Source organism: Macaca fascicularis, chromosome 1 (genome assembly GCF_037993035.2).
Source record: "Macaca fascicularis isolate 582-1 chromosome 1, T2T-MFA8v1.1".
NCBI classification, from domain to species: Eukaryota; Metazoa; Chordata; class Mammalia; order Primates; family Cercopithecidae; genus Macaca; species Macaca fascicularis.
The window spans coordinates 41588501-41612739 of record NC_088375.1 but is presented as its reverse complement, the minus strand read 5'-3'; the positions used below and the strand labels follow the sequence as shown (position 1 = coordinate 41612739).

Here is a 24239-nt window from a genome sequence, read left to right as displayed (position 1 = left end):
ATTAGGAAATTGCAAGAAGTTAAAAAAGCGGCAATGAGATGCCACTGTGTGCCCACTAGGGTAGCTAAAACCCAAAATGCCATGCTAACAAGGATACATATTGCTGAGTGAAAGCCAATCTGAAAGGCTACATACCGTATTATTCCAGCTATATGCCATTCTGCAAAAGACAAAACAACACAGAAAGTAAAAAGTTCAGTGGCAGCCAGGGGTGGGCTTGGGGGTGAAGAGAGGGATGAATAAATGAAGCATAGGGAATGTTTATGGCACTGAAACTATTCTGTATGTGACGATGAATACATGACATTATGCATTTGTCAAAAACCATAGAATTATGCAATTAAAAAAACCTTAATGTAAATGACAAATTTCAGTTAATAATAATAATAATGTATGAATATTGGTTAATTGTAACAAATATACCATACTAACACAAGGATGTTAATAACAGGGGAAACACTGCTCGACTGGGACTTAGATGGGAAATCTCTGTACTATCTGCTCAATTGTTTCTGTAAATCGAAAATTGGTCTAAAAAATAAAGTGTGCGTGTGTGTGTGTGTGTGTGTGTGTGCATACATTTTAAAATGACTCTAAGGTTTTTGGCCTGAGCTTCAAAATGAATACAGTTGCCATTTATTGACATAAAGAAAACTACAGAAGGAGAAAGTATAGGAGCAAATCAAGATTTCTTTTTGGACATGCTAATTTGAGATGCCTTTTTAGATCGCAGTAGAGATGTCAAGTAGGCAGTTACATATATGAGTCTGAAGTTCATGGAAGAGGGTGAGATGGAGATAAAAATTTGGGAGTCATCAGTATATCGATGATATTTAAAACCTTGGAACCAGATGATGCTGCTTAGGGAGTGAGTATAACGAAGAGAAAAGCTCAGATGACTGAGCCCTAGTCACTGAACCTCCTCAAATCCCCAAATTAGGTTCTTGCATTAATAGCTAAACATCTATATCCTTACACATTTGCACATTGTAATTGGTATCCATTACAGAAAACAGAAACAAGCATTGCAATTCCTAATATCCCGACTCAATCTTCTCACCTTTATTTCAGGATTTCCTAAAGATTTTGTAGTGGCAAACTCTTGATTTAACTTTCTCTTACCTTCGACTTCCTTAATCCTTAAGAGGTTGCTTTTCCTGAACTGTTACTTCCCAGGAGGAGAGTTGTTTGTTTGTTTTTTCATATTTTTTCTATGTCTATCTCTCCTTTCCTCCACTCCTTTTCTCTCCATTCCCATCTCTCTTGTATCACACATACTCACTCCTCCTTCTCCACCCACCCCACACCAATCTAGGGCTTCTCACCAACTGCAGGCAGGTACTCTCTCTGCCATTACTACATACCCAGTCATAATGAACTATTGGCAAATTTCAGGCCCTCTCAGCCCTCAATACCTTGCTCATATTATTACTTTAACCAGGGCATCCATTCCCATCCTTGTTCCTTGTTCCTGTATATTTCAAACATCTTGTCCTCCAGTAAGTTTTCCCAGACTCTCTCATCTCTTTTTTTTTTTTTTAAAGTACAATTTCCATTTTATTTTTCTCCAGAGAATAGTCTGTCTCAGTCTTTAAGGACTCAGCTCCTTACATGGGCTTTGGTGGGGGACGTGGGGCAGCACCCGCAGGTCTAAATCGGGGAGGGGGTGTTCGGTCCTTGCGGGCTTCACGAGATCGATTCCTGACTACTTTGCTGTGAATTGCACAACTCACACAGTAATGCAGCTTCACATACAGCTTGGGAAGCACATAGGCATCAAAGACGCTCGCTTCAGAAATGTCCCTGACCGCTGCGGCCTCCACTATGTTTCGAATGACGAATTTCTTAATGGCCTTGTCCTTGGGCACGCATCGGGCACAGTTAGTGCAGCGAATAGGCTGCACATGGCCACGGCCCTTTTTGGCACGACCGTTGTTCCTTCTTTTCTTTGTCATTTTGGACGTACGGACCGAAGAAAGCTCTCTCATCTCTTTATCCCACCAGTCGAAGTTAGGTCTCCTCCCTCTGTGGTCTTCCTCAGTACCCTGCACATATCTGTCATTACATTTCTCACACTGGATGTAAATGTCTGTCCACCTCAGCTCTAGACTGTGAGCATCTTGTAGGCAAAGTCTATGATATTTTGTACCCCTTGAGCCCAGGCAGCCAATAAATAAATAAGCAACTTAGAAAATACTGGAATAATTTGCAATTTACCTTTTTATTCTATCCTAAAACCAAATTTTGCCTCTAGATAGTATATAATTATGTTTATATTCATTATATTTAAATAAAAAGTATAATTAAATACATTTATAACATTTTTAGTGAAGGGTAAGACCAGTAAACTTTTAATTTTCCCTACACATCTCAGTGTATTAAAATATTAGTTTTTTTCTTCTCCTCATGAAAACACAAAGGCAATGGATTTAAAAATAAATAATCTGTCCATTTATATTATCTGGGTTACTGCTGTGATAACACAAACAGCTAATAAAATGTTCTTTAATCATGTCCTTTAAAAAAATAAAAATTACTATTGACAGCCTTTAAAAGCTATATTGGGAAAAATTAATTCTGACAAAGAAAAAATAACTAAAATTCATTGGATTCAATGTATGAGAAAAAGAGAGTACATTCTTTTGAAAACAACATTGAGGGAAATAGGATGTGATATACATTAATAAGCTAAGCATCATATTAAGCAAAGCACCTCAGGCTAGGAATCCTAACTTTGGCTCTGACATTCATTTCTAATGTGCACAGAATTATTTTCACTTCTCTTAAGGCATAAATTCCTTTAATTGTACAATAATCTTGCCAAAATAATTTTATTCAAACCAACTTTTAAAAGCTCTTAGACTTTTAGCTTCATGGTAGCTGAGCTTGCAGAGGAGCAATTTGGTAATTGAATGTTTACATCTTTTTCTAAACTTCTCAAGTAATATGCGGATGCCAAGAAGAACTTTTGAATTATTTTTGTCTTAGATAAGATGGCTGAGTGTATTCAATTTAGAAAGGTTACCAACCGCCATGAAACAATAAAAACAAAAGAAATGCCACTATTTGGGGTCCTAGGGGAACAAAATGGTGATGGGAGAGGCTCCATTCTCCCATCCACTATTCTTCTTTGACATTGAGAAGAAAGAACCGTTTATAATTTCGTCAGGTTTGAAAGGATGAATGATTCACATATTACTAAAAAAGGAACTACAATCCTTTGGGGGAAAAAAAAGGAGATTAAGTTTTAGAAAGCTGTATCTTAACTGTGCCTGGATTTTATAATTGTATAAGACATTTCACTTCGCTCAGCTTTTTTTTAAACTTATATATAACCACAGATGAGCTTAAAATATGTCAACTAAGGTTTTCCCACCTCTTGTATCTTACTGAAGAAACAAAATTTACATTGGAATTGGGAGGTGACATAGAGCCTATGAGGGGGAAAATAAAAAACCCTACCAGTAGTTAAAGACTAGAAAATCATTTTGTTCCCTTATCATTTGAGTCCCTGTATAAGTCACTTAAGATATTTTCCCATTTGCAACTACCTGTAGTACTACTACTATTACAGAAAAGTGTAATACTATTATCCTAACTTCGGTATAGTATACTTCTACCATTTAGGGCACTCAATAAATACTAACGGACCCAAGGTGGTCCAAAGTGAAGCTAATCAGGCTATCTGAACATAAATTTGACTTCATTTGCAATCTTAGCACTGAAAAAGATAGGTCACTAGTTTTAGTTTGTATTCCTCTTGTTGTCTCATCTTTAAATCCATCAGATCTCTTTCATCTCTGTGTATCTATGAATATGATTTTATATCATTGCTGTGTCTGAGGAAACTGTACCTCTACAGTCATTTACCAAAGTTGCTTCATATATTCCTTAGATTCAATATAGCATAGAAACAATCTAGAGTACTCTCCATATGGATGCCATGCAAATACACAATTTAATATGGCATTATAATGCAAACTAAACATTATTTTACATTAGCTTTAGGAAGTATTTTTAGATGGGAGAAACAAGAAACACTAGCAATTAATTACCTCATAATCCATCAGCAAAATCTTCCCACTAGATAATCAGAAATGGGCACTTTATCAATTGTATTCTCCCATTACAGATCAGGAAATAACATTAAATCAATATTTTCATAAGGACCGTTACACACAAGACCTTCTGAAACTTGAAAAACATGACAAAGTGTTTCAACTGTGATCACATACCATATATAACTGCTTTACAGAAAACATGAATCACAAACCGTACTTATGCTCAAAGTAATGCATTCACTCACAGTGATTCAAATACACATTCACCCTGTAAAGGAATCTGTCTACTCTCTTGCCAGAAAGTATGTATACAAAATCACCAAGTCTAAAGCCTGGGAAAGTAAGTGGGAAGCCAACACTAAAAACTGTTCAGGTATTCTTAGAAAAGCACACAGATATAATGTTAAACACTGCCTAGAACAATTACCTTTTAAGGAGGCAGAAAATACATATACACCAAAAAATAAATAATAAACCATATAAATATACATGCCACTCTGCCACATAACAGTCAAGTGGTGACTGAAACAGCGGGACTATTTGTCATCACTAGGGAAATATTTTATAACTAAGTTGTAGTTAACTATGTAAATGACAGACTTTGGTCCAGTTTTACAAACAACAGATTATAAAATTTGTCTCCTACAATAAAAGAGACAGTTATCAGGCCTTATGTGCTTTGCTCTTTGTAAATAATAAGAAATTGTAGCTCCAGGAAACTGCCAAGTCCTCTGGCTCTACAGCTACGTATGCCACCCAACTCTCCTACTAATAAAAATGTTATTTAAGGTTTTTTGAGGAATACGAAGCATTTTTTAAAGCACTATATTCAAGCAGCTAAGAAGCAGAGTCTAAAATGGTGATTTACAACTGGTGTGCTGAGGTTGGTTGTACACTATGTGGCAAGTAATTTGTTTCTAACAATAGAGTACTAAAGTTGGCAGGGTATTTTTAAATATAAAACTAGTATTCCTGATAATATTATCAGTCTCACCAGTGATATTCCAACATTTTTTCTTGAGTGAGAGTCAAAAGACAAAGTTAGCGCTAAGAGGTCCTGGGAACAATACATGGGCCAAAGCCCATTATTATTATAAAAGAAAGAATAATGGCTACTTTTGGGGGGAAGGAAGATTATGATTGGGATGGGGCACATTGAAAAGTTTGTGAGGTACCTAGAAAAGTTCTATTTCTTGACTTAGTTATAATTACAAGAGTTCTAGATGTTTGCCTTATAACTCATTAATCTATACATTTGTATTGTGTGGTTTTCCATAACTAGTTTCATTTATAATAAAATATTTTTAAAAACCAATAAAGCAAGAGAAACTCTAATAGCTGTGAAGCTAACTGAGACCCTGGTACAGCTCACTTAACCTTTTATTATCTTTTGGAAAAAGTGGGGGTACAAATCAAAATACACTTTTAACTTCAGCTTTTTGTATGTAAAGTTAGGATAAAACAAACACCCTGTATACCACTAGAGATTTTGTTGCTTTTAATGAATTTAAGCAACATTTAATGAACGTCTACTTGTAAAAATATTTTGAAATACTTTGAAATTCTGTAACATTCTCTGCAAATGCAGAGTATTCTTAAAACCACATAGAATAAACAACAGCCTCATTTCCTTGCTTAAAGCCCTTCAATGACACCACCCATTTAGCAGTAATTTTCACAGTGTTCTTTATGGAAACCTAAGACTCCGTAGACATGCTTCAGGGGCAGGGCATCATGTACAGATACGCAGATTGTGCTTTGCACAAGGGTGCCTGGCACAAGTGGATCTAAAATCTGGCCTTTGCTGTTCACCAAGCCTTGAACCTTAGTGAAGAGACATTTTTCTTTGTATGTCGAGAGGGAGCTCCTTTTCTGAAATTGTTCAAAGACTCTCTAAGTGCTAGCTGTAGTTCTATTCAAAATTTCCCCATTAAACAGTACCTTATTTTTGTCAAACAATAAAAACAAACTGTCTGAAAGTCTTCTTCAAAGTTAAGACAAATCACAGACAAACACATTTTATATTTGTAATTCCCTGATTTACAAACATACTTGAGCATTCGAGTTCCTCTTCTGTGAGTTGCCTGTTCATATTCTTTGCCCATGTTTCCCACTGGGATTTTTTTTCTGAAGTCACAGAAGCCAATTCTAAATTAATCTGTCAGTTATGCACATGCTATAAATCTTCTCCCAGTCTGTGAAAACTTACACATTGCAAGTGCAAGTATAAACTAGTAATACCCCTTTTGGTAACAATTTAGCAATAACCAGTAAAGATGAAGGGATAGGCCAGGCCCAGGGGCTCACACCTGTAATCCCAGCATTTTGGGAGGCCAAGGCGGGTGGATAACTTGAGGTCAGGAGTTTGAGACCAGCCTAGCCAACATGGTAAAACCCTGTCTCTACTAAAACACAAAAAATTAGTTGGGTGTGGTAGTGCATGCCTGTAATCCTAGCTACTCAGGAGGCTGAAGCAGGAGAATCACTTGAACCTGGGAGGCGGAGATTGCAGTGTGCCGAGATCGCACCACTGCACTCTGTACTCCAGCCTGAGCAACAGAGCCAGAATCCATCTCAAAAAAAAAAAAGAAAAGAAAAGAAAAGAAAGAAGTATAAATGTCCCAGCTATTCTTAGGGAAACTTTCATACATGACTACAAGGAGGTACTCACAAGGCTATTCATTAGAATACCATTAGTAATAGCAAAAAAGTAAAAACAATGATGGCCTTCATAATCTAAATAAACTTTCCCATCTAACTTTCCATCCTTTCCCTCTTTTTTCTGAAATTTTATTCATTCATTTATTCATTTGCTATCTTAAGGAATATTACTATACACCTACTGTGACTAGACACCATGCTAGGTAGGCAGTCATGCTTAATTACTTACAGTCGTCCTACTAAACCATGGTCTCTTACCGGCTAAAGAGACTTTTCCTGTCCTTCCTCTGAGTTTTGACATAACTTTGTACATAACCCTGTTAAAGTACTTATCAGTACTCCATTATCCTTGTTATTCAATTATCTAGCTACAAAATAAGTGAAGGCAGTCCCAAATCATACATTCAATTAAATATCTGAACAAAGGGCAATTCTGGTTTTTTAGATTCCATCCAACAATTACCAAAAAAAAAAAAAACAAACATGTATTTTCTAAGCTAATATTCAGTGCTAGGATACTACTTTCATGAGGATGTCATGAAAGTATTTGTTTATCATGGTATCCCCAGCACCTAGATCATTGCCTGACACGTAAGAGTCACTCAATAAATACTTGTTAAGACCAAAAAGCCCAAGCAATATTATCTGACAAATAATATTTAAAAGTGAAAACAGAATCATTAATTTATGTAGATGTTTTATCACTGAATAAGTAAAAGCTGTTTTCCTTCTTAAATAAAAAGTATTTTTTCTTTCATGATGAGTTACCCTCACATCCTCCCACCAAACACTTTTAGGACATGTCCCAGTGAATTTCTCTGCTATACGAGGTTATCAGAGACTCAACATCAATCATTTTCTTCTCTGTGTTACTAACACAGAAAAATTCCCACATTAACTATGAAAGGCTGGAATTGCAACATTACTGTTAGACATATAACATTTTATATCATAAAATACACTAAAAGTAAAAATAGATAAAAGTATGCCTACTACCTAAAAGATTGCCCTGTTAAAGACTGAGTAATGAAATCACACATACACACATTTCCATTTGTTAAAATGTTATTTGCATAGTTTGAGTTGAGAAAATGTTATGCACTAAAAGACATATAAATCTAGTATGTATCAGGCCTCATTTGTGCTATTTTCTATATTAGTATTCTACTGTATCATATAGTTAAGAATATTTATATAAAAACAAGACATAAAGATTTAAGCTCTCTCAGTTATTAAATGCAAGAGCATCAAAATGGCTTACCAAATTATCACTCCAACTAATTCTACTTGAAGAAGAAAACAAGCTTTAGCCATTCAAGCTAGAAAAGCATTAATTACCACTTGGAAAATACTAGAAATTAACAATAGAAACAAATTTGTACTTCTAGACTTATGAAATGATTTTGATTAAAATAGGCTATTGCTTTCATTAATTTTATTTTTTAGGAATAAATGCAGGTTAATTTCAAATAGTAGCTCCTTGTCCAAACAAATAATATAACATTAATACTAGCTAGGACAATATTTGTTACAGTAATTAAAAGACAGAAATAATCAGTTCTCAGGAATGAATTAAGACTCTTGGATATAGGATGCCTTGAAAAACATGCTAGTAAAAACTGGAAAGTACTAGTGATTAAATCTGATGTCAACGCTAACAACTATTTGTAATTCTCAAACACAGAAAATACCCCACAGTAAGGAGCTTCTCAAAGAAGCATATGAATAGACTGATATATTAAAAAACAATTCTCATTATGAATCATAAATCCAAAAAATACTTCATAGAAATCTGCAAATTTAGTTTAATATGGCTTTATGAAATATGCACAATGAAAATAACCAGTTATAGTAGCTTTAATTTAGAAGGGATCTTGCATGTACTGGTAATCTAACTCCCTCAATGACCAAAAAAAGACAAGGAAACTGAAACTCAGAGAAATTAGGTGTGTTGCTAAGCATCAATCAAAATGTTAAGTGTCAGTCCCAAGACTAGAACCCAGGTCTTAAGACTTTATAGTCTAGGGTTCTTTCTATTAGACTGCTATATATTCAGTTATAGTCAGCTAGAAAAAATGTAAGTATTCATCGACGGTATTCATGCTGGAATTTAAAAGGCTTTGCTCTTTTCCCTACTTATATGCTACCCAAATAGAGCTGTGTTTTCATTTGTTCATTCCTCCCATACCCCAGTCTCAGAGGTTTACAGCTCCCCTTTACATGCCCAATATTACTCTCTTCCGTTATCCTCTTGAATCCATCCTTCCTCATCTCTCAAGAATCTTGCTCCATCAATAATTGCCATCTCTTTTCTATTTTCAGACTTTCTGTAGGACAGCTCACATGGCAGCTGGCTTCCTTTATAGCAAGCAAGAGAGAGTGCCCAAGATAAAAGCCCCAGTCTTTTGTAAACTAATCTTAGAAGTGACATCCCATCATTTTTGCCAAATTTTATTCATTAGAAGCAAGTCACTGAGTCCAGATCTCACTCAATGGAAGAGAGTTATACAAGGGAGTGAATACCAGAATTATAAGAAGCCATCTTAGAAGCTGCCTGCCACAGCTTCTAAAGAAGAAATGCGTAAGGGAGGTTTGCTAACCAGATACCAAGACTTCTTACGAAGCAAGCGATTAAGCGATGTGGTATTGGCAAAAAGACAGATAAACTGACTAATGGAATATAATAGAGAACCCAGAAACAAATTAATGTACGTTTGGAACTTCGGAAAATGGCAGAAGTGATATGTCAGATAGTGAGGAAAGGAGGGCCTATTCAGTAAATAGGGGTAGAAAAAGTGGTTATCCACATGGCAATGGTATCCCTAACCTCCTCTCACACCATTAAAAACAAGAACAACAGAACTCTTAGTGAAAATATAGGTGAATATTTTTAGACCATTAGATAGAAAATATTTCTTAAACTAGACACAAAGACGTTGATTATAAAAGATGGATAAATATGATTATATTCAAATTAAGAACGTTATTCATTGAATGACATCTTAAGATAGTGAAAGACAGATTTAAAAACCGGAAAACACAATCAAAAAACTATTAGTGTCAAGAATATATAAAGAATTCATACAAGTCAATGAGAAAACTAAAAACAACCCAACAGGCAAAAGATATGAACAGATATTTCTTATAAATAATACATACATAAAGAAATATTCAGTATTATGAGTGATAAAAGAAATGTAAATTAAGACCACAGTGAGAATAATCCATTCCGTTGGCAAAAATTTAAAAGTCTGACAATACTAAATGTGAGAGACAATACAGCTCCAAAGGATCTTATTTACATTGCAGGTAAAAAGTAAATTGAGGCAACCACTTCGAAAATAGTTTGAAATTATCTCCTAAAGTTAAACATTAGCAACACTCCATCATCAAGGGAGTGGATGTGAAAATGGGGGTATAATCACACAATGGAATATTATGTGGCAGCCCAAAAAATGCACAAGAATGAATGAATTTTAGCAAAATATTAAGTGTATAAGGTCAGCCTTAAAATATAAAGTTTTTAAATTAAAGTTAAAAACATCTAAAATTTAAAACTTCCCAATGAACATGGAATTCGGAATGACAGTTACCTCAGGTCAGTGAAAGCACGTTAAGGAAGGAACTTATAAGATGAGATGTTCGTTATTGTCCAAAATCTAGTTTTGCTCTGGGTGATGGTTACAGAGATACTTATTACATTATGAAAAATAACTAAGTAAATAAATAAACACCAAGCATGAACTAATAATGAGAGTATGTCATGAAACAAAGACATGTTTAATCCAATGCTATGTACCTAAGTTTTTTAAAAAAAGGTCCCACAAGCTACATGAAGCTTTGATTTCAACTTGCATGTTAATCATGCTCTTCACCAACTCCTATATCAAGTATGATTTGTATGATATGGTACATCTTATAATATCTGTTATTTCAAATGTAATGGTCTTACTTCCTTACCAAAAATATAAATATTTCTACCATACATACTGTCTCTGAAAAGTACTGACCATAGAGTAAGTGCTAAATACTTGTTAAATGCTTGATATACTTTGTATATTTGTTCCTGCCCAAATCCCATATTGAACTGTAATCCCCAGTGTTGGAGGTGGGGCCTGGTGGGAGATGTTTGGGTTATAGGGGTAAATCCCTCATGGCTAGGTGCTGTCTTCAGGACAATGAGTTCTCGTGAGATCTGGTCATTTAAAAGTGTGTGGAACCTCCCCCTCAACACTCTCTCTCTCTCACTCCTGCTTTTGCCATATGATGTGCTTGCTCTTGCTTCATGAACTTCTTCCATGATTATAAGCTTCCTGAGGCCTCCCTAGAAGCCGAGTAGATGCCAGCACCATGCTTACTGTAAAGCCTGCAGAACTATGAGCCACTTAAACCTCTTTTTTTTAAAAGAAATTACTCAGTCTCAGGTATTTCTTTATAGCAATGCAAGAATGGCTGCATATAACACTCATATTTAACTTATTCCTCAAATAGCCAAGAGTAAAGCTATGAAACCTGCATCCTAAATTTCTTTAAAAATATTATATCACCACATTTAATGTTTCCTACTGCTTTACTTGGGAAAGGAACTTAGACCAAAATCACCTTCTCACCTGTTATGGCTGAGGGAAGCAGTGATGGGGGTAGGCACCACAGTCTGTAACCCCTCCCCTTCTATCTCAGTACCAACAAGGCAGATGAGCTGGAGTTCTGGTAATCCTACACAGTTTACTTCATGCCAGCTTTTGCCTGAAAGAACATCATTGAATGGACAATAATGTTTATTAAATACAAAAGATAAAAACTCCAAACTTCTACCTAATACTCAGCTGAGCAAATATCACTCATAACACTACCTCCTATCTTTGCTTTTCTAATAGCTTCTGTTACTCAATAATTCCCAATGTAAATAAATAAATTGCAAAATTAACAGCAAATGCATAAAAGATTGCTTATTATAATGTTAAGAATGCTATATCCCAATCCAACCCCCCAAATCCCTACCACAGTCCCAATAACAAAACAATATAAACAAACAACTTACTTTCCATGAGGTCCAGGTAAACCAAGAATGCTATATAAACTTGAGTGGCATCTCCTATATCTAATTCCATCATTTCTAAATACTGAAAATAAAATATAATTGTCAAATTGAGAAGGAAAAATTATTTAATATTTTCTTTCAATCAACAAGTAGTCATTAAGTATATATAATCTATAAAATTCTTCTAGGTATAGTGGAAGTTAAAATGCAATATAAGGTCTTAGAGATCGCTGTCTCTAAAGAACTTGCAACTGTTAAATACATGCACACTTAAAATTGTTAGGCAAATAACAATATATGACTGTAAGTGATTAAAAACCAGGTAAACGGAATAAAAAACATGACACAGCAGGTCAGAAGAGCTCTACTCAGAGGGACTGGTGAAAGATTTATAGCAGAGGTGGGATGGGATACAAGTTAAGCACTGAAGAACATTATGATTTAAGTAAATGGAGACGTAGAGTAATAGGGCAGGTAATCACACAAAGGTGGGATTAAGCCACACACATTCAAGGGCCTGTAAAGAAACCTATCTGCCAGCAATAGAGAAACCTTTTTAATAAAATTTGTGTCGGGACATGTTGGTGGGTACTGTGTATTTCCCTAGCCTCTTATTTGCATATGGAGAGAATCTGCTAGAGTATCAGTCCTAACCTCTCTACCCACTCTTTCTTACTTTAAGAGTAGGGAATTATTTCATCATTAGATTTTTTAAAAGGGATTGACAAGGAACTAGAGAAAGCTGCTTCTTTCAGACTACTGGTCAGCATAAGGGGAACACTTTCCAGGGGTCTACACCTGCAGGAGAATTCTGAGGCTGCCCAGCTATGCCAGTGACTAGGTGGATATGCAGGGCTAATGCTGAGTTGAATTATTAGCAGACCTGCATGGGGACAGGTCTAAAGTCACATTCTCCCATCAGCTTCCGTGTAACTGGACGATACAGTTACAGGAGGATAAGGGTTATTAGTTGTCTACTTCAAACATGTTTTGAAAATAACACCCAAAACAATTTTGAGCCAGGTTACAAGGCCTTGGTGGTCAAGCTATACGTGTGATTTTATCAGTATGGAAACACTGAGGATTTCTAAGCAGGAGAATAATAAAATAAAAGTGTGTTAGAGGATAATAAGTCTGATACCATTTTACTGGATGAACCTACATAATTTTCAAATTAAGAGAAAGGTGAAATTGGAAAAACAAACAGCCCCTATTGCTTTATTACTTCTTTTCTTTTTCTTCTAAAAATTAATCTGATCCTTCAAGAAGAGAAATCAAAAGGGGAGATTTGATGGTCAGGGTGCACACAGCCATTAACTTGAAAAAGAAAACAATCTACAAGTATATAAACCGAATAACAACACCAAATCTAGATAAGGTTTTAAAAAGTTGTTACTGGTGTTTCATTTATTAAGTACTTATATAGTGCTCTCTGTATGTTGAATGTCTTACAAATATTAATTAATTTAATCCTGTAACAAACCTATAAGTATGGACTATTAATATCCCCATTTTTCAGGTGAGGAAACTAAGGCATAATGAGATCAAGCAATTTGTGTCAAATTACAAGGTTGATACGTGACAGAATCAGGATTTAAACTGAGTCTGATTTTGAGTTCACGCTCCTAACCAATATGCTGCCTCTGCATGTTATTGTTTCCCTAAAAGGGCACTAAATAATATTTCCATGCTATTGTTTCTTTTTCTCACCTTTTGGGAGGATGAAGGGGACAGAGTAGGAAGATAAAATTAAGCAAGAGAAGCTGAAAAAGGTTAACTCTTCAAACTTACACCTTTAAATTTTTTCTTGGCTGCTTTTAGATGATTACGAATTATTGCTCTCTAGCAGAAGAGCGCAATTCTGTTAAAGTACCGTACAGACCAGTTTTTGAGATTCTTACAAAACCCACATCTCCATTCACTGCCTGTTCACTGCTTGGAACCTTACTGGTACAAGGCAGTAATGTCTCAAGCAGAAGCAAGCAGGGGACTATCTTTATCTCGCTTGCTGCTAATGTAGAAAAAGACACGCAAAATGTGAGTAGCTCTGCATTGAGCAAGAACCTATTCAAACTTTCGAAGAAATCTGAAATACTAAGAATCTGCACCTTTGCAAAATAAAGATGCACTCTGGGCCCAAGGCTAAGTGTAAACGTGACTGTGCCTAAATCTTTATCATTATGGACCCGCAGACCTTACCCATCGCCCACAAATTGTCTTGCATGGTTACTGTGAGGATTAAATAAATTTATCCCCCAAAGGGGATTTACCTAGACAGCAAAACCTGTGGAGCGCTTATTAGGGATCTCCGGCTTGAGGGGGGCGGAGTTACTGTCTGGCTCTCAGTTCCAGAATGGCTTTGGCTGGGGGGTTGGGAAAGTGTCGGGGGATAGTGCAACTTGTTTAAACAAACAAAACCGATGCTGCCTGAGGCTGGCAGTTGTGCACACCGGTCCCCCTCGGTAAGGGGGGCGCGCGTCCTCAGCTCTCCCGCTGAGGGAGAAAGAAAGACAGCTGCCTGGGAGTTCTGCCTGGGTTAGGGGCCTGGACGGCGCCCTGCTCCTCTCGCGCCTCCTGACCTTAGGGTGGGTGCCCATCCAGGCGTCCTCGGGGGCCCACGAGGGAGCTCCGCCGCCGTCGCCAAAGCCGCGAACGCCGCCCGGACCCAGGCCGCTGCAGCCGGGGATCGGCTCGGAATCGCCGCGCTCCTCCATGCCGGCCGGTGCGGCGCTCCCGTGGTGCACCACTACCCGCGCCCGGCCAGAAGCAGCGGCGCACGCGCCTGTGGGTTCCGCTTCCCCGAGGCTTGCAGCGGCCGCGCGAGAGGGCTCAGAAACTGGGAGGAAAGTTGCATCATCCCCTCCTTCTGACCAAGGTAGCTAGAACCTGCGCGAACGCTCTCTAGTTTCGCACTGCGTTTATTCAAATCTGAACAAATTCTAGCGTGAAAAATATTAAAGAGTAGCTTGTGCCCAGAAGCTCTTAATCCTCTTTAAGTCAGTGCTGCCGATGACTCTCTGAGAAAGTTGGGGGATACATACGTCCTCTTTGCCTTCAGCAGTGGGGTCCTGGTTTCTGATTGCTGGGAACGGGAAAAGCCTAACTCAGTGCCCTGACATAGAACTTTAAAGTAGAACCATAGTTTCAGGGTGGACCCACGTTTCAGGATTAGAGGAAACACGAGTTGCTGAATGAGTGTTCAGAAAGGTAGGATACAAACTAGCATAAGCATGTGATCTGGAAGCCAAGGATGAGTTTCAGACAGACAGAGTAGCACATTTTAAGTGTTTTTAAATTTACTGTGAGTGAAATGGGAAGCTATTGGAGGCTCCTGTCATATTTTCATAGGATCACTCAGACTGATATGTTAAGGATAGACTGGAGGGAGCAAGGACACAAACGGACTGGTTAGGAGGCGATCACATTGAACAGGACAAGGGTTACTCAAAATCCAAAGTCCCAGGCAGGACATAACTTCTGTTTTCAACCATGATAGACTAAAACCCTACTGGACCATCCTCCAGCAGAAAACAACTTGGACACAATGCAAAAAGCGGAATATACTAGAATGTGAACAGTGGACTCATAGGAAGGGCAAGCTTGCTTGAAGATGAGGAACTCCACTTCAACACAATACAAAAAGCTGAATATACTGGAATGTGAACAGCAGACTGGTAGGAAGGGCAAGCTTACTTGAAGATCAGGAACTCCACAAGAAAATTCCTTTCTCTTTGGCATTTAGCTTGTGGCAAAGTGCAGTCCAGAAGTCAGGCTCAGCAGTACCAAGTGTGCATGTATAAAACTTGTCAGTTATTCTTATCTGGGGAAGCAGAAAAGTGAAGACAGAAAATTTTGAATTCTGAAGAGATTAAGAAATCCCAAGGAAGGAGTCAGAGAGTGGATCCCCAAACTGTCAACCCACATCTCTGAGAGATCCTGAACCACCCAAAACAGAATCACAGCAGCTCAGTTAAAAACAAAAGATCTGAGCTGAGACCAGAGCTATCTCCAAAAGGGAGAGAGTTTTCAGTTAAAATCTAGCCAGGAAAATTACCTACTAATACAAAGGAAATAACACCCATCAGAGAAGAATAATAGAATCCAGACTCTCTCCTTAACACTCATAAAGTCCATAATACTATCCAAAACTGTCTGACGTATGAAATTCAAGGAAATGGATTGCATACTCTAGAGATCGACCCTGAGACGAATCAGATGTAGAAACTGACAGATAAGGATTTTAACGTGGCTATTATAACTATCCTCAATGAAGTAAAACATGTTTTCAATGAATGAAAATCTCAGGAGACAAATAGAAAATCTCAGCAAAGAAAAAGAAAAAAAGATTTTTAAAACGAAACAAATTCTGAAAATTGAAAATTATAATTTTAGAAATAAAAAATTCACTGAGTGAATTTAACAGCCAAAAAGAAATTACGGAAGAAAAAGTAGAGAACTTGAAGATAGAGCAATAGAAATTATTAAAAGTAAACAACAAAGGGAAAAATTATCTTTAAAAAGTGAGTAGACACACAGAGATTTGCTGCACGTCAGATAATCCAACATGCATGTAAATAACAGAAGTAGAAGAAAAAAAAGGACAAAAAATTTTTGAAGAAAGATTTCCCCAAATTTGATGAAAAACATTTACCAATACAAAATGCTAAATATACAGCAACTAAAATAAACACAAAGAAGTCTACATTATAATAAAACGATTGGAAGTCAAAAAGATAAAGAGAAAAGCTTGAATGCATCAAAAGAAATAACACATCATACACAGGGAAAAGAAGGGCATCTATTATTGAATGAAATATAAAGCCACACATGAATATTCATATGTTGCCTTCAAATATATTACATTTGAATAAGCGTTTCCCACCACAAAGCAGCTACTAAGCCCAAAAGAAGAAAATGGCACTGAAATTAATAGGGTCATTGAAGCACGAAACAATGACACTAATTCAAGTGATTGGAAGTGAATAAATCTCTCCGACTCCTAAAGATCCAAATCAATTCATATGATGGCGTTTTTTAAAACCTTAAGAGTATTTTGTTGCTAAACTGAGTAGAGGGAAAATTTTGTAAATCAGTAAGGATATCCAATGTGATTAGGGACTGTATGAACCAGCCTCAAACATCTTCAGGGGAAGAATTTCAGCTTATGTTCAAGAAAAAATAATTGGGGGTATGGAAAACTAGAAGGATGAAGAAACCACAAATCAAAAAAGCAACAGATAAATGCCATCCTTTGGCAAATAGATTAAATACTGTTGCTTAGAAAAAGCATGATACATTCAAGCATGAATATTACATGCTTTTCAAAAGAGTTGAAGAATGAAAAGGGAGTGTCTCTTAGCTTCCCTGTTAGTGCAAACTTTTAAATAGGTCTTGGTGATTGGGAATGGCTAAGAATGAGCACAAAGGATTTGGGAACACTTAGACAACCTAGTATTTAAAGTACAGAATCAAAATGGCTATTGTGTCAATCTAGAGTGAAATCCACTAGAGAACAGAGGAGAGTTTCAGTGTCTGGTAGCCTGGAGGATTTCTCCTTTCTCCTTTTGTAAATGCTTCAATAGTTCACTCTATTAGAGAACCAAAGTAGTGGGGGGGGGGGGGGGAAGCTAGATAAGAAGCTAGATAAGAACGAATGAAATCCCCTCGAGTATATTGGATTTAATCAAATTCATTGTAATCTGGCACTTGCTGAACTCATTTCCCAATGATATCCTGAATCAGATCATTTTATTCCTACAAAAATCTGTAATGTCTAGCCAGAGACATATTAATTCAGTAAGAGTCTCAAGAGGAAATGCGAACACTAAATTGTGATGTGAATCTCTAGTGTGGAAAGAAAATTTAAAAAAAGAAGAAGAAAAGCTTTTACACGGTGTTGTGTGAGACCGTGATTCCAAGCTGAAAAATGTAACCTAGCATTCTGGATCAGCTTTTCATTCACTGGTTGTAAGGAGGTTCATATGTATCTTGTTGCTTTTTTTGTACACAAAACACACAATTTCCCATTCTCTGTGTTTCAAGAACAGAGAAAGATTCAAGAGAATGATTCAATATTGTAAAGATGGCAATTTCCTCCAAAGTTACTTACAGATTCTAGCAATTCGAATTAAAATCCCAATAAGGATTTTCTTAATACCTGATGAGCTGAAATGTGGGCATAAAGGGCCGAAAATAACCAAGACCCTTTTTGTGAACAAAAGGAAGGAAACTTTTGAAGTTAAAGTTCTGAAATATAAACATCTTATAAAGATAAGGTTTTAAGCCAAATTTAAATTCTTACAAAGATCTCTAATTACAAGTATGTGATATTGTCACACGGATAGGTAAAACCAATGAAACAAAATAGGGAGCCAGGCAACAGACCCATACAAATGTGGACAGAAGTAACACTGCAGATGCAAGAAGGGAAGGAGAGAAAGGATGATTGACTACATGATGTAGGCAAACACTTTTAAATCTCTAGGAGAAAATATAAAAAGAATATTTTATGACCCCAAGATAGAGAGTGATTTCTTAAACAAGACACAAAAAGCACAAACCATATGGAAAAAAATTTGGTAAATTTAACTGTATCTCAGTTAAGAATTTCCAACCCTAAGAAAGTGGAGGGAAAATGACATCTGTAACACATCATTGAAAGAAAAGATACCCAGAATATATACAGAACTCCTAAAAATCAATTAGGAAACAAAACAAAACACTCCTTAGGTTAAAAAATGAGAATAAACAGAAGAAAAGAGACAAAAAGTCAGCAAACATAACTTGATGTTCAGCCACAATGATTGAGTGAGAAAATGCAAATTAAGGTAAGAAGATACCATAATACACCTATCAGATTAGCAACAAAAACCAAGAGTTGGCGGAAAAGTAGACCAAAGCAAAGATGCACAAATCTATGATCCAACAATTCTAGTCCCAGGTATATATTCTAGAGCAATATTTTTAAATGAAGTGCCAGGACCTGTTAGTGGTTGTGAAATAAATTGAGTGGGTTGAGTACAGTATTTAAAAAGGAATTATTTAAAACATACATAGATTTCCAATCAACAACTTGAATGAATCTCATAAAAACCTAATGTATAGTCAAAATGTTCATTATAGAAGAGTATATACGATATTTGATTTGTAAAAAATTCAAATATAGCAGCTTTATTCATAATAGCCCAGAAGTGGAAACAACCCAAATGTCCCTCAACTGATAGAATATATAAAGTGGTATGTCCATACAGTGGAATATTATTCAGCATTAAAAAGGAATAAAGTACTCATGCTACATCAATAGACCTTGAAAACATAGTAAGTGAAAGAAGCCAATCACAAGGGATCACATGTTGTAGAATTCCGTTTATGTGTAATGTCTAAAATAGGCAAATCTATAGAGACAGAAATTAGATTAGTGAGAGAGTAGGGTGAGCTGGGTGACATGAGGATTGATCACTAATGAGTATTGGTTTCTTTTTGTGGTGATAAAAATGTACTAAAATTGATTGTGATCCTGTTGCATAACTATGAATATACTAAAAACCTTTGCAATGTATACTTTAAATAGGTGAATTGTATGGTATTTGAAGAAAAATTCAAATGCAGCAAAACTAACACACATTTAAGAGATGTACCAGAGTTCTCCAGAGAACAGAAACAAAAAGAAAGAAAGATATTAATTTTAAGGAATTGGCTCATGTGATTGCGCAGGTTTGAAAACCTGAAATCTGTGGAAGGCAGGCTGGCAGGTCGGAGACCCAGGAAAAGTATTATGTTGCAGTCTTGAGTCCAAGGACAATCCGGAGTCAGAATTCCTTTCTTCATGGAGAATCCCATTCTTTTAAGGCCTTCAACAGATTGGATGGCAACCCACATTATGAAGCGTAATCTGCTTTACTCCAAGTCTACTGATTTAAATGTTAATCACATTTGAAAAGTATCTCACAGCAATATCTAGACTGGTTTGATCAAGCAACTGGGCACCCTAGCCTAGTGAAGTTGACCCATAAAATTAACCATCACAGGAGGCAAAGTTCTAAACAAAATGAAGAGACTGATTAACACAAAATTCAGTCTAGTGCTATCTCTGGAGAATGGAACAAAGCATTGTGACAAGAAGGGACTCAGGGCTTCAGACTTAATGTTCATGTTCCGTTTCTCAAGGTGGGTGCTGAGTATATGGATATTCATTTTATTAGTAATATTTAAATTAATATATTAGTTTATGGATCATATCTGTTAGTTTATAATATATTTCATGTTTATTAAATATTTTTATTAAAATTTTTCTAATATCTAGTACAAAGGGATAGTAAGTTAGGCACTTTCTATAAATAAACAGATGCATATATGCAACCTTAAATAATGCCTGGCTTTGTAAATATGAAAAGACATCAAAAGCAACCCATGGCCCAAAAAATATCCCATCTCTATCTCTAGATATTTAGTCAACATCTATTATCAACATGGATATTGAGTCTCACTGAAGAGGACTGAGTACAAACCCACATTGAAAATGAGCAAATTAAAAATGCCCTATTAAAATTACCCCAAAATGTTAATGGTTGTGGTGGAGTAGTGAATTATGAGTGTTTTTTTTCCTTTTTTTACCCCATTTTCAACATTTTTTAAAGTTCTGTAGTAAAATAAACTTTAATAAATCATTGAATTTTAGTCTTTGGCCTTGAAGGACTGATCTAACATTCCACATTCATGTTAAGTATCTCTTACGGCATATTTACCTTGCTTTAAATGTCCCTCCCTGCTTTCTTCTATTCCTCTCTCCTTCTCCCTCACTCTGTCCTTTCTTCCTTATTTCCCTTCCTTCCTTCTTTCTTTCCTTCCTTCTTCTCCTCCCCATTTAAAATATCCAGTACAACATTAAACAGACACAATGAGCTCTGACATTCTTATCTTGTTCCTGATCACAGGAGGAACACTCAGTCTTTCACCATTAAGGATGATGTTAGCTGTAGGCTTTTTGTCAATGCTGTTTATTACATTGAGGAAGTTCCCTTCTATTCCTATATACTGAGAATTTTTATGAGGAATGCATGTTGGATTCATAAATGCTTTCTCTGCATTTCTTGAGATGATCATATGGTTTTTCAAGTTTGTTAATAAATCGCATGGATTGATTTTTTCTCATTCTTATTGTTGTAAAATACCTATAACATAAAATTTACTATTTTAAGTGGTGTTAAATACATTCATAATGTTGTGCAACTATTACCCATATCCATCTCCATGACTCTTTTATCTTTAAAACTGAAACCTATACCCATTAAACAATAACTCCCCATTTCCCCAACCTCATCCCCTTGGTAACTACTATTCTATTTTGTCTCTGTAATTTTGACTAAGTACCTTATATAAGTTGAATCAATATTTGTCTTTAATGATTAGCTTATTTCACTTAGCATAATGCCCTCAAAGTTAACATGTTGTAGCATGTCAGAATTTCCTCCCTTCTTGAGGCTGAATACTATTCCACTGTATGTATATACCACATTTTGCTTTTCCATTCACTAGTCAGTAGACGCCTGGTTTGCTTCCATATTTTAGCTATTGTGAATAATGCCGCTATGAACATGGGTGCACAAATATCTCTTTGAGACCTTGCTTTCAATTTGTTCAATTTGTTTGGGTATATAGCCAGAAGTAGAAGTGTTAGATTATATGGTAATTATATTTTTAATTTCTTGAAGCACTGTCATACTGTTTTCCACAGCAGCTGTACCATTTTACATTCCCACCAACAGTCCACAATGTTCCAATTTCTCTCCACCCTTGCCAACATTTGTTATTTTCTGTTTTTCTAATAGTGATCCTAATGAGTGTGAAGTGATAAATCTTATAGTTTTGAATTGCATTTCCTAATGATTAGTGATGTTGAGAAACTTTTCATGTGCTTATGGCCATTTGTATATCTTCTTTGGAGAAACGTGTATTCAAAGTCCTTTGCCCATTTTAAAGAAATGATTATATATAAAATTATATAAAATCATATAATTTTTTAGCTTTCTCTTTTGCTACTTCCCATCCTATCTCCCAGCCATGCTCTGTTCATTGTATCTCTCAAGTGTGTCATGCTGTTTCATTCCTTGCTCCTGCAGTTCCACCTACCTGGAATTCCCATCTGTTTCCCCTTCTGTGTTCCTTTTCTTAGTCCATGCTACTCATTTTTCTATTCTTATATTATGAATCAAATTATCTTTTTTCAACTTTTATTTTAAGTTCAGCAGTACATGCGCAGGTTTGTTACACAGGTAAACTTGTTTCATGGGGGCATTTGATACAGATTATTTCATCATCCAGGTATTTAACCTAGTACCCATTACTTATTTTTCCTGATCCTCACACTCCTCCCACCTTCCATCCTCCAATAGGCCCCAGTGTGTGTCGTTCCCCTCTATGTATCCATGTGTTCTCATGGTTTAGCTCCCACTTATAAGTGAGAACATGTGGTATTTGACTCTCTGTTCCTGCATTAGTTTGCTAATGGCCTCCAGCTCCATCCATGTCCCTGTAAAAGACATTATCTCATTCTTTTTTATGGCTGCATAGTATTCTATGATATATATGCACCACGTTTCCTTTACCCAGTCTATTATTGATGGGCATTTAAGTTGATTCCATGTCTTCATTATTGTGAGCAGTGCTGCAAGGAACATACACATCCATGTGTCTTTATGATAGAATGATTTATATTCCTTTGGGTATATAACCAGTAATAGGATTGCCTGATTGAATGTTTTTTCTGTCTTTAGGACTTGGAGGAATTGCCACACTGTCTACCACAATGGTTCAACTAATTTACACTCCCACCAACAGTGTATAAGCATTCTTTTTTTCTCTACAACCTTTCCAGCATGTTATTTCTTGACTTTTTAATAGCCATTCTGATGGTGTGAGATGGTATCTCATTGTGGTTATCCTATAATTGTCAGCCTATTACAGCTGCCCCAGAGGCATTTATTTCCTCCTTTTCTTGGCTGTGGTTTTTACTTGAACTTCTCTAATAATCAGTGATGTTGAGCTTTCCTTCATATGATTGTTGTCCACATCTATACCTTCTTTTGAAAAGTGTCTGTTCATGTCCTTTACCCACTTTTTAGTGGAGTTGTTTGGTTTTTTCCTCTTGTAAATTTGCCTAAGTTCCCTTAGACTCTGGATGTTAGACCCTTGTCAAATGCATAGTTGGCAAAAATTTTCCCCCATTCTGTAAGTTGTCTGCTTACTCTATTGATAGTTTCTTTTGCTATGCAGTAGCTCAGTTAATTAGATCCCATTTGTCAATTTTTGCTTTTGTTGCAATTGTTTTTCACATCTTCTTCATGAAATCTTTGCCAGTGCTCATGTCCTGAATGGTATTGCCAAGGTTGTCTTCTAGGGTTTTTAGAGCTTTGGGTTTTACATTTACATTTATAAGCCATCTTGAGTTAATTTTTGTATATGGTGTAAGGAAGGGGTTCAGTTTCAAGCTTCTGCATATGGCTAGCTGGTTATACCAGCACCATTTATTGAATAGAGAATCCTTTCCCTATTGCTTGTTATTGTCAGGTTTGTCAAAGATCAGATAGTTGTAGGTGTGCAGTCTTATTTCTGGGTTCTCTGTTCTGTTCCATTGATCTATGTGTCTGTTTTTGTACTAGTACCATGCTGTTTCGGTTACTCTAGCCCTGTAGGATAGTTTGAAGTTGGGTAGCATGATGTTTCCAGCTTTATTCTTTTTGCTTAGGATTGTCTTGTCTATTTAGGCTCTTTTTTGTTCCATATGAATTTTAAAATAGTTTTTTTCTAGTTCTGTGAAGAATCTTGATGGTAGTTTAGGAATAGCATTGGATCTATAAATTGCTTTGGGTATATGGCCATTTAAAAAATATTAATTCTTCCTATCCATGCATGCTACTTATTTTTCAATGCTCAATTCAAAGACATCTCTTTAATGAAACATTTCCTAACTATCTCCACCTCTCTACTTCCTTACTTATTCTCTTTTTCCATCATAAGACATAAAATGACTTATAGTATTTGTGCATTTATATGACACATCTTAGTTATTCATGCATTTCCAGCAACTATATCTTGGCACAGAGTAGGCATTGAGCAAATGTTTGAAGGAATGGGTTAATATAATTTAAGGGATGCATCTATTCTTAAATGAGACATAGAAGTGTAGTTTAAATTTGTATAAACTTGTTTTGAATTGGAAAACATTCTTCTGTAGTAACTATTATATATCTCTTGGATGCAGCCAGAGCATAGACAAAACTTTGACACTGAGATAGTTTAATTTCAGCCTTTCCCACCTCAGTCAGTGCTCTTTTTCTCCCTTAATATTCATTCCCTTCTTAGGACCCAGAGTCCTCAGGCCTATGTATCAGAAATCCATAAAATTTGCTTTGTCACCGAAGAGTCCTATGCTCCAAATTAGGATCCCATTCAGTTCCCTTTATCAAAGCTTCTTATAG

General features: G+C 36.2%; 3 protein-coding genes across 10 annotated transcripts in view; 1 reads left to right on the top strand and 2 right to left on the bottom strand.

Moving 5' to 3' along the window:
• TSEN15 (tRNA splicing endonuclease subunit 15) overlaps positions 1-14511 on the bottom strand; it is a 70235-nt gene extending 55724 nt beyond the window's left edge. For 6 of the 8 annotated variants that reach the window (XM_065537153.2, XM_074030799.1, XM_074030804.1 and 3 more), the window contains exons 1-3: positions 14343-14511; positions 11764-11845; positions 11333-11468 (exon numbers count right to left, since the gene is read on the bottom strand). In XM_065537153.2, the coding sequence (XP_065393225.1) occupies positions 11333-11468; positions 11764-11845; positions 14343-14477 (353 nt within the window). In that variant the 5' untranslated portion in view covers positions 14478-14511. Of the gene's footprint in view, positions 1-135; positions 161-5418; positions 5429-11332; positions 11469-11763; positions 11846-14342 lie in introns of all 8 variants that reach the window. The other 2 variants (XM_065537237.1, XM_015446898.4) reach the window with 2 other exon arrangements.
• Positions 1556-2003, bottom strand: LOC135968870 (small ribosomal subunit protein eS26). Its single transcript, XM_065537347.2, has one exon. The coding sequence runs from the start codon at positions 1986-1988 to the stop codon at positions 1608-1610; it is 381 nt and encodes a 126-aa protein (XP_065393419.2). The 5' UTR covers positions 1989-2003; the 3' UTR covers positions 1556-1607.
• Positions 14512-14547: 36 nt separating the features above from the next.
• COLGALT2 (collagen beta(1-O)galactosyltransferase 2) overlaps positions 14548-24239 on the top strand; it is a 117033-nt gene continuing 107341 nt past the window's right edge. The window contains exon 1 of the mRNA XM_065537048.1: positions 14548-14638. The gene's annotated coding sequence lies outside the window, so the exon portion shown is untranslated. The remainder of the gene's footprint in view (positions 14639-24239) is intronic.